General features: G+C 39.9%; 1 protein-coding gene across 1 annotated transcript in view; it reads left to right on the forward strand.

The window, feature by feature from the left end:
- RASEF (RAS and EF-hand domain containing) overlaps positions 1-13787 on the forward strand; it is an 88041-nt gene that overhangs the window by 46128 nt on the left and 28126 nt on the right. Inside the window, exons 5-9 of the mRNA XM_010840084.1 lie at positions 1058-1135; positions 3226-3341; positions 6286-6354; positions 9302-9386; positions 10481-10569. Of these exons, the coding sequence (XP_010838386.1) occupies positions 1058-1135; positions 3226-3341; positions 6286-6354; positions 9302-9386; positions 10481-10569 (437 nt within the window). The remainder of the gene's footprint in view (positions 1-1057; positions 1136-3225; positions 3342-6285; positions 6355-9301; positions 9387-10480; positions 10570-13787) is intronic.

Below are 13787 nucleotides of genomic sequence, written 5' to 3' on the forward strand. Positions count from 1 at the left end.
AGAATGGCTGCTATCAAAAAGTCTACAAGCAATAAATGCTGGAGAGGGTGTGGAGAAAAGGGAACCCTGTTACACTGTTGGTGGGAATGCAAACTAGTACAGCCACTATGGAGAACAGTGTGGAGATTCCTTAAAAAATGAAATAGAACTGCCATATGACCCAGCAATCCCACTGCTGGGCATACACACCAAAGAAACCAGAGTTGAAAGAGACACGTGTACCCCAATGTTCATCGCAGCACTGTTTACAATAGCTAGGACATGGAAGCAACCTAGATGTCCATCGGCAGATAAATGGATAAAACAGTTGTGGTACATATACACAATGAAATATTACTCAGCTATTAAAAAAACGCGTTTGAGTCATTTCTAATGAGGTGGATGAAACTGGAGCCTCTTATACAGAGTAAAGTAAGTCAGAAAGAAAAACACCAATACAGTATATTATCGCATATATATGGAATTTAGAAAGATGGTAACGATGACCTTATATGCGAGACAGCAAAAAAAGAGACATAGATATAAAGAACAGAGTTTTAGACTCTGGGAGAAGGCGAGTGTGTGATGATTTGAGAAAATAGCATTGAAACACGTATATTACCATATGTGAAATAGATGACCAGTCCAAGTTCGATGCATGAAACAGGGCACTCAAAGCCGGTGCACTGGGACAACCCAGAGGGATGGGATGGGGAGGGAGGTGGGAGGGGGGTTTGTAACAGGGGGACACATGTACACCCATGGCTGATTCATGTCAATGTATGGCAAAAACTACCACAATATTATAAAGTAATTAGCCTCCAATTAAAATAAATAAATTTTTTAAAAGTACGACTTGGAAAAAATAAATAAACCTGCATTTCAAAGATTTTAATTATTTAAAGCAAAATTTCAAATTCTTATGGATTACATCTAATTTAATGATTTATGTGGTTGTATAATGTTCAAAATTGAAGACGTTTAGAATTCCCAGATCTGAATGTGAATATATTCCTAAACTTAGTGGAACCAACTAAAAGTGAATTTGTAAATGTTCAACTTTTACTTGCTCTTTCAGCTAGAAGAACAATCAAAACACATAAGTCAGAAACAAGATGTGGCTGCATTAAAGAAACAAATTTATGATTTATCAATGGTAAGAATTACCTTTTCATTCTCAGTAATGTATTTCCTGTTAGACTACTGTTTCTTAAATAAAATCATGCTATGATTTCAGTGTTCCAGGAATAAAAACTTAAAGAAAAATTAATACTACAGTTAGAGAGTCTTTGAAATACCTCTGACTAAAGGTGTTACATTTTTGGCAGACTTTTCCCTCAGTCTGTTACCTAATACCTATTGTAAATGCTTTTATTTTTCACTCAGAGCGATTATGTGACCTTTAAACATTTATTAGTTAACCCCTGCATTCGTATAACATCAACTCAGATCTGTTTCCCTAGCTTTGTAAGATGAGGTCTTATTGCCCTATCCTTCCTCTTGCTGTCCCTTTCCATCTTCTGCTGACAATATCTCTAGTATTTCTGTTCCCAGAATTGATAATATCTATATCTGTTTCATCATCATTATTTTCTTTAGTTTCTAGGTTGACTCAAACACTGAAAGCCAATAATGAATATTTCCTTTATTATGAATCTAAATATTCTCCCCTGCAGAGCCAAGAAGTGAGCATGAATGAGCTAGAATTGCATTTATTTCTCTCCACTTATTATCCCTGTGTCACTCAAAAAGAGAAGGTCCCCCAGCTTTGTGGTTAGGATCCATTTATGCACTACCAGTTCCAGATTTTGCTACCTCTTAGTTGGTTTTATGCTTGAATCATGACTTTAAAGAGTTGCTTACTTCTCTTGGATTCTCTTGGTGGGGTTTTTGGTTACTTATAAAAAGAAACTCTGCCATCTTCATATCCCTGATACCTTGCAATTTCTATCTATTCTTTGCAGTACATGGAATTTGTTTTTTCATCTCCTGAAAATATTGGAGAAGTTTTGGAGTCCAGGAGATTTCAATTCTTATTGGATTGATTGCTTTTTAAATTTGCTACTCAAATGTCACCTTGGAATTTCTGACCATTTCAGGTAGCCAATGTATGATTCCTGTGCAGCTAGGAAAATAGATCTGTTTACTTCAGGGCCTCTCTTCTGAAAGACAGTCTGCTTGGAGCTCTCTATGTGAAGCTGGCTGTCAAACGTGGAACCCCAGGTACCATATGCATGAGGCATGGATACGTACAAAGAGAAGGCTTAGCTTTCCTTTGGGGAATCATTCAGTTATTTTTAAATAACTTGTTGCCTTTGGAATCAGCTCTGGCTTTCTGCTCTTCTTTCCTAGAGTAAGAGCAGGTATGGGCTTGAGAGGCAGCATGACTTAATACACAATTTTAATCTCTGTTTTCAGCCCTCTTTCTCACTCTCTGGGCTTCTGCCTGACCAGTTGTCTCTGCTCTGCTCTACAGCAGAACCTTCAACACCCATCATCTGGACCTCATTTTCCCCTTCTTTCTTCCCTTTGTCAGCGCATTGCCATCCAGTTTCCTTTTTCCAGCAATGTTTTTAGATCACTTGGCTGTTGACTGGCCCCTCTTCCATTCTTTTATTAGTTTATTTCCTTTGGTATTTCATGTTAATAGGGTCTCAAAAGGGAAAGAAGACTAGTTCATGTGCCCAGTCTACCATATTTAACCAGAAACTTCCAGTGATTTTTTTTTTTGTTCTTTCTCTTTTGTTTTTAAGAAAAATATAGAAATTTCCTAACCACACAGGCTTATTTTTAAGTATAAAAGTTAATAATATTAGGTAATAGGATGTATTATGAAAAGTAGCCCATCTACCTGGTAATAGATACTGTCAATTCCACACACTATCAGTAATTCCACAGCTCTCATTAAGTAAAGCAGATGTTTAAATGTTTGGTCTCCATTGTTTTACCAATTACATGTTAAAGAATCATCATGATAAACTCTTACTGTTGTAGTTTGGCGCCAAATGGCCAAGTATTTAAAAAAGAAGAACAACAACAACAACTTTGAGGATTTAATTTTGACATTTTAAAACTTTATTAAAATTTAAAATTACCTTGAATTGATAATTAGTTCTTTGAACACCAAGGTTTGAAGACAGTGGAGGGGTGAGAGTGACATGTGGGAAAGTTAAACTGTACTTGACTTCATGTCTCCCTGTGGAAGAAACTCTGAGTCTAATGACCTGCACTGTTCCTTTCCTCTAGGAAAATCAGAAAGTTAAGAAAGATCTTTTAGAAGCACAGACAAACATAGCCTTTCTTCAGAGTGAATTAGATTCTTTGAAAAGTGATTATGCTGATCAGAGTCTGAATTCTGAAAGGTATGAAACTTCACATTTTACTTTGTAGTTTGAATGGAATGTTTATTTAGGTAACATCCATGTGAATGAAGCTTAGCTATGTAGTAATAAGGAGTTATTTATTAAGTTTGCTAATATTTTCTTTGCTTTCTAAAGATTTTATGTTTAGTGTCAGATCTAGTGATTCTTATGTTTTTAATTTTTTAAAAAACAAACTGATTCATTAGTTTAATTATTGACTGCTCAGAACAGTGCAGGGCTTAGAAATGTTTGAATTAAATGGGAGCAGAATAATATACCTAAAGTATCAAGAGGCAGTGCTAACTGAGGTGCTTTGAAGGTAGAAACTCCAGCCCTGCAACATAGGCAAGTCATTTTATTTTTACTATGCTTTAGTTTTGCAATATGGTGTTAATAATATAGGATCTAACACACACATAATAATATAGGATCTAGTACACACAAAGGCATGTAATTATACATAGGGAAGATACACATAGATATTTATATAGGAGTATTGTAAATATGAAAATGCATCTATATGCATGACTATATGCATGTATCCCCTAGTACATGTACACTTGAGAAAAATACCTTGTGTTTTGTTTGTTGTTTCACCAACCTTATTCAGAATTAAGATCCTGTAATGGAAAGCTTCCCCAGGTGGCTCAGTGGTAAAAAAATCCACCCGCCAATGCAGGAGATCTGAGTTCGGTCCCTGAGTCGGGAAGATCCCCTGGAGGAGGGCATGGCAACCCACTCCAGTATTCTTGCCTGGAGAATCCCATGGACAGAGGAGCCTGGTGAGCTACAGTCTATGAGGATGCAAGGATCAGACATGACTGAGCATGCCCACGCACAGTGAAAAGCAGTCATACATTTATTAAGTGTTTACTATATACACCCTGAGCTAGATAAGGAGTTATGAGTGTGGAGTACATTTTAAAAAAAGAAAAGATGTGGCCTCTGCTCTTTGAGAACTTCAAATTTAGTTGGGAAACTTAAAACCTAAAAGGTTATGGAGTTAAACAGTATAAGAATTCAACAATGTCAGAAACAATACCACCAGCAGTGTCACACGTTGCGTTTATTGCCGTGAGATGGTAGACAAAGTGTTCTTTTAGTTCAGAAAGGTGGAGACTTTATTAAAGAAGAGACACTTGAGTTAGCTTGTCAACAAGTAACACAGGTCCCACTGACAACTGCCTGATACTGTCTTTAGTACTTCATTAGCATTAACTCAGTCACAGTTTCCTATGCAATAGGACCTTTCCTTATCCTCATTTTACAGATGGAAAAAGAATCTCAGAGACATTCCATGTGTGGCAAAACCCAAAGCAGAGGCAAGGACATAAGGAGGGACATGACTAGTTTGGGCAACAGTGGTCAGGCCAGTGGACAGAAGAAGATATTTTGAATGGAAAGGCAAAAGTTTAAAAAATTTTAAAAGTTTTAAAACTAGTTTAAGGCTGTAATGTAAGGTCCCAGAATTTTTGGCTAAGGAACTTAAATTCCTAGAGACAATTGGGACACTTGTAGCTTTATCAAGAGTGCAAATGGGCAAGTTAGTTATTAGGGACAAAATTTGACAGCCTGGGGGTCTGGGAAAGATAGTGATGGGGGTTGTCTGCTTAGAAATGGGGCTGGGGTGGGATAGGGGCTGGAGGGAAGTGGCTGATGTTCTGAATGGACATTTTAAGGAGAAGGCCAGGACTGCTTCATAATAAAGCAACAGAGGACTTGCTGAGCATGAGTTTATAGTGAACAGAGAAAGCCTAGTTCTGTGGATCCCTCTGTGGCTTAGGGTGGGGAGGGGAGGGCCAGCAGGACTGGGAGCACAGAGATGAGAAAGGAGTATTAATATAGCTAGGATTGGGCCAGCAGGACTGGGAGCACAGAGATGAGAAAGGAGTATTAATATAGCTGGGAGGGCCAGCAGGACTGGGAGCACAGAGATGAGAAAGGAGTATTAATATAGCTGGGATTGGGGTTGCGTACGGAGAAGGCGATGGCACCCCACTCCAGTACTCTTGCCTGGAAAATCCTGTGGACGGAGGAGCCCAGTAGGCTGTAGTCCATGGGGTCGCTCAGAGTCGGACAGGACTGAGCTACTTCACTTTCACTTTTCACCTTCATGCATTGGAGAAGGAAATGGCAACCCACTCCAGTGTTCTTGCCTGGAGAATCCCAGGGACAGGGGAGCCTGATGGGCTGCCATCTATGGGGTCGCACAGAGTCGGACACGACTGAAGCGACTTAGCAGCAGCAGCAGCAGGGGTTGTGTAAGGCTTGATGGTACCGCACTCCAGTACTCTTACCTGGAAAATCCCATGGATGGAGGAACCTCGTGGGGCTACAGTCCATGGGGTCACGAAGAGTTGGACACGACTAAGAGACTTCACTTTCACTTTTCACTTTCATGCACTGGAGAAGGAAATGGCAACCCACTCCAGTGTTCGCCTGGAGAATCCCAGGGACAGAGGAGCCTGGTAGGCTGCCATCTCTGGGGTCGCACAGAGTTGAACACGACTGAAGCAACTTAGCAGCAATAGCAGTAAGGCTTGGAATGAGCAGAGAAGAGTCAGAGGTGAGAGAGTGAGTTGGGTTGAATGGGTAATGTGAGCGCCTGTGGAGAGCAGGCTTAGTAGAAGACCAGGGTTTCAGTCCCGGTAAGGAACAGAGCCAGGGCAGTGGGCTGGGGTGGAGGAGCTGTGGATGCTGCAAAGGGGAATGGAGGAAGCAGAGCCTTGCAGGAGGAAGCAGAGGTGTGGGTATGCTTGTGGCTCACAGGGGAGAAGAGGCTGCTAATGGGCTGAGGGAATCTGAGCAGGAGCATGGAGAGATAGAAACCATGGTCAAGGACACAGGACTTTGGAAGAGGTGGAAAGGAGTCTGGGAGAGTAGGTACAGGTAAGGCAGGACTGAACACCTAATGCTCATTCAAACATAAAATGTAATTTTACAGGGATCTGGAAATAATCCGAGAATACACAGAAGATCGAAATAGTCTTGAGAGGCAAATTGAAATACTCCAGTAAGTTCTCATATTTCTCATCACACTTACATTTAACTTACATTTTGTTAGTAAAACATGTGCCACATATAACACGAGTTGCCATATATCAGAGGCTGGGTTCGGAGAGCCACACATGTTCCTTCTTGATATGGTGACTTTGGCACATCAGTTTAGCTTTCTGATGCTGCTCATCCTACATAAACTCCTCCAATCCAGGAACGAGATTAGAATTCTCTAGAAGTCCTCTTAAATCAGGTTGGTATGTCCAGCGCATCTTTATAATAGATTTATTATACTGGAAAGAACAACAGCCCTGACCTCATCAGCTTTCTGTGCAGCTTGGCACACTGAGAGGCCTCAGGCATCCCTCATAGTGCTTGTCACATCAACCAGTCTTACACGATCATTCTCGCTCAGTCTATTGTGCCTGGTTAGCAGTATGCTTTTCTTCTTTTTTTTAAATCTCTTGGAAATATCGCACCTGCTCTGTCAACTCTGCAACTAAGCTGCAGAATCCATTCTCTGAGGACCTCACTGACAAAACCTCCCTCTTCCCTGACGCCCTTTCTCTCTTTTCTCCCAGGCAATATTTTCTTCTGGTTTTACTTCCCTCAGGTAATGTCAGGTCAGGCTTGATGATTTTTTTCACCATTACAAATGCTTATTAAGCCTCACCTGTGGCACTGATAGAGTTGATATGTTATAAAAATCCTGTTAATTCATTTATTCAGCAGGTTTTCATTTAGCACCTTTTATGGTTCAGGTATACCAGGAGCTGACACTCAGAGAGGCACTCAGCCTCTCTCCTTATGGGCTAGTCTAGGGGAAGAAGATGGAACCTGATCAGTACTTCTAAATATAACGTGCCAAAGGAGAGAGGGGGGCCAAGGGGAGCCATGCATCTTATAAGGGCATTCTCCTATCCAGGAAGGTCCAGAAAGTGTTTCTGGAGGAAGAAACAATTGAATTGAGTTCTGAAGGATGAATAAACCTGAAGCAGGGAAAGAGTAGCTGGTCTCTAAGGCAGAGACTATTTGATTTTAGAGGTTGCTGAGGCTCTGGCTGTTTAAATGGCTTCTGTAAGATATATGGAAAGTAAGTGCCTGAGTTGGGGTTTGAATCCTGAGTCAATATTGGAGCTTTTTTTAAATTAATTTATTTTTTAATTGAAGGATAATTGCTTTACAGAATTTTGTTGTTTTCTGTCTAACCTCAACATAAATCAGCCATAAGGTACACATATGTCCCTTTCCTCTTGAACCTCCCTCCCACCTCCCTCCCTATCCCTCCCCTCTAGGTTGCTACAGAACCCTGTTTGAGTTCCCTGAGACATATAGCAAATTCCCATTGGCTATCTGTTTTACATATGGTAATGTAAGTTTCCATGTTACTCTCTCCATACATCTCACCCTCTCCTGCCCTCCCCCCATGTCCATAAGTCTGTTCTCTATGTCTTTCTCCATTGCTGCCCTGTAGATAAATTATCCAGTACCATCTTTCTAGATTCGACATATATGCGTTAGTATATGATATTAACTTTCTGACTTACTTCACACTGTATAATAGGCTCTAGGTTTATCCACCTCATTAGAACTGTTCAAATGTGTTCTTTTTTATGGCTGAGAAATATTCCATTGTGTATATGTACCAAAATTTCTTTATCCATTCATCTGCTGATGGACATCTAGGTTGCTTCCATGTTCTAGCTATTGTAAATAGTGCTACAGTGAACAATGGGATACATGTGTCTTTTTCAGTTTTGGTTTCCTCAGGGTATATGCCTAGGAGTGGGCTTGCTGGGTCTTATGGTGGTTTTATTCCTAGTTTTTTAAAGAAATCACCATACTGTCTTTCATAGTGGCTTTATCAATTTACATTCCCACCAACAGTGCAAGAGGGTTCCCTTTTTTCCACACCCTCTTCAGCATTTGTTGTTTGTAGACTTTTTGATGATGGCCATTCTGACCAGTGTGAGGTGATATCTCATTGTAGTTTTGATTTGCATTTCCCCTAAAATGAGCAGTATTGAGCATCTTTTCACGTGTTTGTTAGCCATCTGTATGTCTTCTTTGGAGAAATGTCTGTTTAGATCTTTTTCCCACTTTTTGATTGGGTTGTTTGTTTTTCTGGTATTGAGTTGTATGAGCTGCTTATATATTTTGGAAATTAATCCTTTGTCAGTTGTTTCCTTTGGGAGAAAATGAGCATTTTCTCTGAGGGTTGTCTTTTCATCTTATTTATAGTTTCCTTTGTTGTGCAAAAGCTTTTAAGTTTAATTAGGTCCCGCTTACTTACTTTTGTTTTATTTCCATTATTCTAGGAAGTGGGTCATAGAGGATCTTGCTTTGATTTATGTCATCAAGTGCTCTACCTATGTTTTCCTCTAAGAGTTTTATAGTTTCTGGTCTTACATTTAGGTCTTTAATCCATTTCAAGTTTCTCTTTGTGTATGGTGTAAGGAGGTGTTCTAATTTCATTTTTTTGCATATAGCTGTAACATTGGAGCTTTTAACTGGTTTACTTGTGGCCTGGCAGTATAGCACCAGGCCACAAGTAGGAGGAACCAGGAGAAAGAAGTGTGACAGAACACACCAGATGTATCCCCCAGCATGGAGGGGAGAGAGAGTAAGTGGGGCAAGCTGGCTTCAGGCCTTTAGGGAACAGAAAGGCCTGCACCAAACCTGTCTTAACAGTGGAGCTCCCTGAAGGAGAAGCAGTTTCCACGGCATGACTGACTCACTCCTAAAATGCCTGGAGACCTTTGAAGAGAGTTAACACATTGTTAAATTGCACTTCTAGTAATGAATTAACATCTCAGTTTAGAAGATTTGAAGGGAAGTGGTAGAAAGTTACAAGAGGTAATAGGTCCATGTTCTGAACATCACAGCCTGAAAAGAAAGTGGTGACATTGATCCCACTAATACTTTTCTTATCTGCTTCTTTATTGTATGTATTTACTCTGCAGAACAGCTAACAGGAAACTGCATGACAGTAACGACGGCCTAAGGAGTGCCCTTGAAAACAGCTGCAGCAAGCTCAGCAGAGCCTTGGTAGGCCACAGAATTTTACAACGCAATTTCTTCTTTCTTGTGGTAGAGTATTTTGATCAAAAAATCGTGTCTTAGAACTTATAAGAAAGAGAAAACAATTTCCTATAATAAAAGGAGGCAACATTTTCCCAAATTAAAAAATATGCCACTCCTCTGAATAATGTGTAGATGTTTGCCAACTCTTTGTTCAATGTTCCAGAAAACCAGAGAAAGATATAAAAGATGTGGCCTGGATCCTGGAAAAGTTTGTAGTATGGTAAGGACTTAAGGGGGCTTCCCAGGCAGGAGACAAAAGAGACATGGGTTCCATCACTGGGTCAGGAAGATTCTGTGGAGGAGGAAATGGCAACCCACTCCAGTATTCTTGCCTAGAGAATCCCATAGACAGAGAAGCCTGGTGGGCTACAGTCCATGGGGCTACAAAGAGTTGGACACGACTGAAGCAACTTTGCACGCACGCAAGGAATTAAAATGTGCACAGATACCACTAATATAAAAAGTAAGATGTCTCATGGAGGTACAAATAACTATTTCCCTGTAGAGAGAAGAGGGAGAGTGCTTCTGGCCAAGGAGTTTATTTAGACTCTTTGGTTGTTCTTTGTGGTTATGAGATCACCAGAGTGGAAACCTTGGGCTTTTAAACCCTCCTACAGAAACAGGCTAAGGCCCATTTAGAATTTTGAGGACCTTTTCCCAACCAGAAAGCCAGAAAGCCTCTTCCCTGACTTTTGGAGGTCAGCTTCAAGGTTGGGGTTCCAGTGCCACAGCTTTGGGTGTGGATGAGTCAGTCACTAAGTCAAATGATGATTTGAGAAGAGACTAATCCAAAGCTGGTACTGCAAGGTCCTGGCAAATCTGGGAGCCAGGATGCCCCTTGAGGGCTTATATGGCATGGTTTGGACTTCAGATGAAGAGAGAGAGTCCTTTGGGCATTTGTTGCACTTTTTCCCTTGATATCTGTGCTTACATTTTCTCATATAGGATACCAAACTCTCAACTACATTAGTAAATTAGTGTACTACAGGTTTTTAAAATGTATAGAAAATGTTTAAATGGAATGACAAAATATTACTTCTGTATTTTATGTATTACAGCGCATAAATAATATCTCACCAGGGAATACAGTTTCTAGAAGCAGTCCTAAATTTAATCTTCATTCTCCTCAACCTCTGGGCTATGACAGGTATGTTAACACCTTTTTAACTTTTTGTTTGAATTCTGGATCAAAGTTAAAAGGAAAGTACATTTCCTTAGAGGTAAATTAAAAGCATACATTTGGGGCACTAATTTTTATTTTCTACTCTCTGTGAATTTCTGAAACATGAAACACATAAAGATTAAAGTGTTTTAGAATGTTTCAGAGAGGCCAAAGTGATTTCTTTAAGATGTTATCATGACTTGGTTTTATGTATGCTCACCCTTACTTCATCCCTATTATGTCTTATTTCTTAGAAGTGCCCTTTGTAAGAGGTGTTTCAGGAAAGCCAGTGGAACTACGATATGGGATGTTGTGGTGTATGATGTTAAGATTCTTGGAACAATCTGTAAATGTTTAGCGGCTCAGTATATATTATGCAAGCTATGTTCAAGGAAAGGGAAACTTTCAAAACAAATAGAAATGTAGAGAGTAGATGTTTATGAGTTAATGTACAAAAGGAGTCACAGAGGCTTTCCAGAAGTGAGAATTTAGCTCTGTTTTTAATCAAATGAAGTGAAATATTGGCCCTGCTATTACTTGAGATCTAGCAATGAAAACTAAAAGGTTATATTTGTGTATACATGTGTGTACATATATAATAAATATCCTACATACAAATGAGTTCCATTCCAAAAGCACATTCACAAGTCTAGTTTGTTCATAAGTCTAACAAAGTTTGCCTAGGTACCCAACTAATACAACCTGCTCTATAATACTGTATTGTAATAGGTTTATAATATTTTCACATAAATAATACATAAAAAGTAAACTCAAAAAATAAAGAGAACATTTTTAATCTCACAGTCCAGTACCTTGAAAAGTACAGTAGTAAGTACAGCAGCTGGCATACAGGGGCTGGCAGTGAGTGAACAGGTAAGAAGAGTTACTGAATGGAGATAGGAGAGGAGGTGGGAGATGGTAGAGCTGAAGGATTGTCAGCAATAGGAGATGGAGGGCAATTTCACTCATGCCTGACGTTGATGAAATGCATGTTCACATCTTTGAAAGTTCACAACTTGAAGGTTCCTATGTAGGAGATTTACCACACGTGTCCAGTGTTGCTACTTAGAAGGCTCATTTTGTAGTGTATCAAGTTTGATGGTAGAAGTGAGTGCATAAACTGTAGATCTCTGGCCCTCCACTTCTGATGCCACTTTCATATTTTATGTTCCTTCCCTTTTCATTTGAGAACTTTTGGGCTAAAGAATAATGCACCTAATATCTTGGCAACAGCAAAATGGCCAGATAGCTTTTCCAGAAGGTCTATTTTCAAAGGTTATTGGTGATCACTTTTAATAAAATTTTATCCAAATATCAGAATTTTTTCACTGATTTGTGAAGTAAAACAATTTAATGGTATCTCTAGGCATCTGGCTTTTCTGTTTTTGAGAAGTAGATACTACTTTTTAAAATATATGGGTGTGATGCTATTTTTCTTTACTGACGCTTAAGGTCAGTTCTAAGCAAATAAGGGAAAAGCTAGATTACTGAAAATTATTTCAGAAATTTCACCATGATTCATTTTTGAAAATAGTGGGCACCATGAATAAGGCTGGTAGTACTAAACAAAGAGCTCCTTAGCAATATGACTAAGGGACAAAGTCATCATATCCCATTGCCTCCAAGTGACAGGAATATAGCACTTCTGTGCTCATAACCTGGAACAGTCACTAGAGGGCCACCATGATCCAGACTGATGTTCCTTTAGGGGGGAGTTACAGTTTGATATAGGAAGTTAATATTTTATTTTCTTTTTGATGCTAATGTAAAACTTATTAGTCATCAGATCACAAGAGAAAAGAAAAGAAGAAGAAAGGGAAAAAATACCTACAAAACAAGACCAAATTAATGTTTAAATGACAATAAGATTGTTTTTGTTTGTTTGTTTAGTTAGTCCCAGCTCTTTTGCAACCCCATGCTCTGTAGCCTGCCAGGCTCCATCATCCATGGGATTTCTGAGGCAAGAATACTGGAATGGCATGCCATTTCCTTCTCCAGGGGATCTTTCTGACTCAGGAATCGAACCCGTGTCTCCTGCTTGGCAGGAGGATTCTTCACATTGATAATTACTTTATTGACCAGAGACATATTTATATGTCTTTTGTTACCCAAACATTACTGACAAGAGACATTTCGACGTTCACTTACATAACAAATCCCCAGCCATAGACATTAGTTTCTGCTAAAATCACCCCATCAACAATGTAAATGGACTAAATACTTCAACCAAAAGACATAGAGTGACTGGATATAAAAACAAGACCCATATATGTGTAGCCTACAAGAGACTCCCTTCAGATCTAGAGACACACACAGATTGAATGTGAAGGGATGGGAAAAGGATTTCCATACATATGAAAATCCAAAGAAAGCTGGAATAGCAATACTTATATGAGACAAAATAGACTTTAAAATAAAGACTGTTATAAGATGAAACAGAGAAGGCAATGGCACCCCACTCCAGTACTCTTGCCTGGAAAATCCAAGGACGGAGGAGCCTGGTGGGCTGCAGTCCATGGGGTCGCTAAGAGTTGGACACGACTGAGCGACTTCACTTTCACTTTCCACTTTCATGCATTGGAGAAGGAAATGGCAACCTACTCCAGTGTTCTTGCCTGGAGAATCCCAGGGATGGGGGAGCCTGGTGGGCTGCCGTCTATGGGGTCACACAGAGTCGGACACGACTGAAGTGACTTAGCATAGCATAAGATGAAAAAGGATACTACTAATGATCAAGGAATGAATCCCTTGGATTCAGTTCATTCAAGGGATGAATTCTTGGATTCAAGAAGATATAACAATTGTAAGTATATCTAAACCCAACATCAGTTCAGTTCAGTTCAGTCGCTCAGTCGTGTCCGACTCTTTGCAACCCCATGAATCGCAGCACGCCAGGCCTCCCTGTCCATCACCAATTCCCGGAGTTCACCCAGACTCATGTCCATCGAGTCAGTGATGCCATCCAGCCATCTCATCCTCTGTCGTCCCCTTCTCCTCCTGCCCCCAATCCCTCCCAGCATCAGAGTCTTTTCCAATGAGTCAATTCTTCGCATGAGGTGGCCAACGTACTGGAGTTTCAGCTTTAGCATCCTTCCTTCCAAAGAAATCCCAGGTCTGATCTCCTTCAGAATGGACTGGTTGGATCTCCTTGCAGTCCAAGGGACTCTCAAGAGTCTTCTCCAACACCACAGTTCAAAAGCATC

The sequence above is a fragment of the Bison bison genome, unplaced genomic scaffold (assembly GCF_000754665.1).
Source record: "Bison bison bison isolate TAMUID 2011002044 unplaced genomic scaffold, Bison_UMD1.0 scf7180017864141, whole genome shotgun sequence".
Taxonomy (NCBI): domain Eukaryota; kingdom Metazoa; phylum Chordata; class Mammalia; order Artiodactyla; family Bovidae; genus Bison; species Bison bison.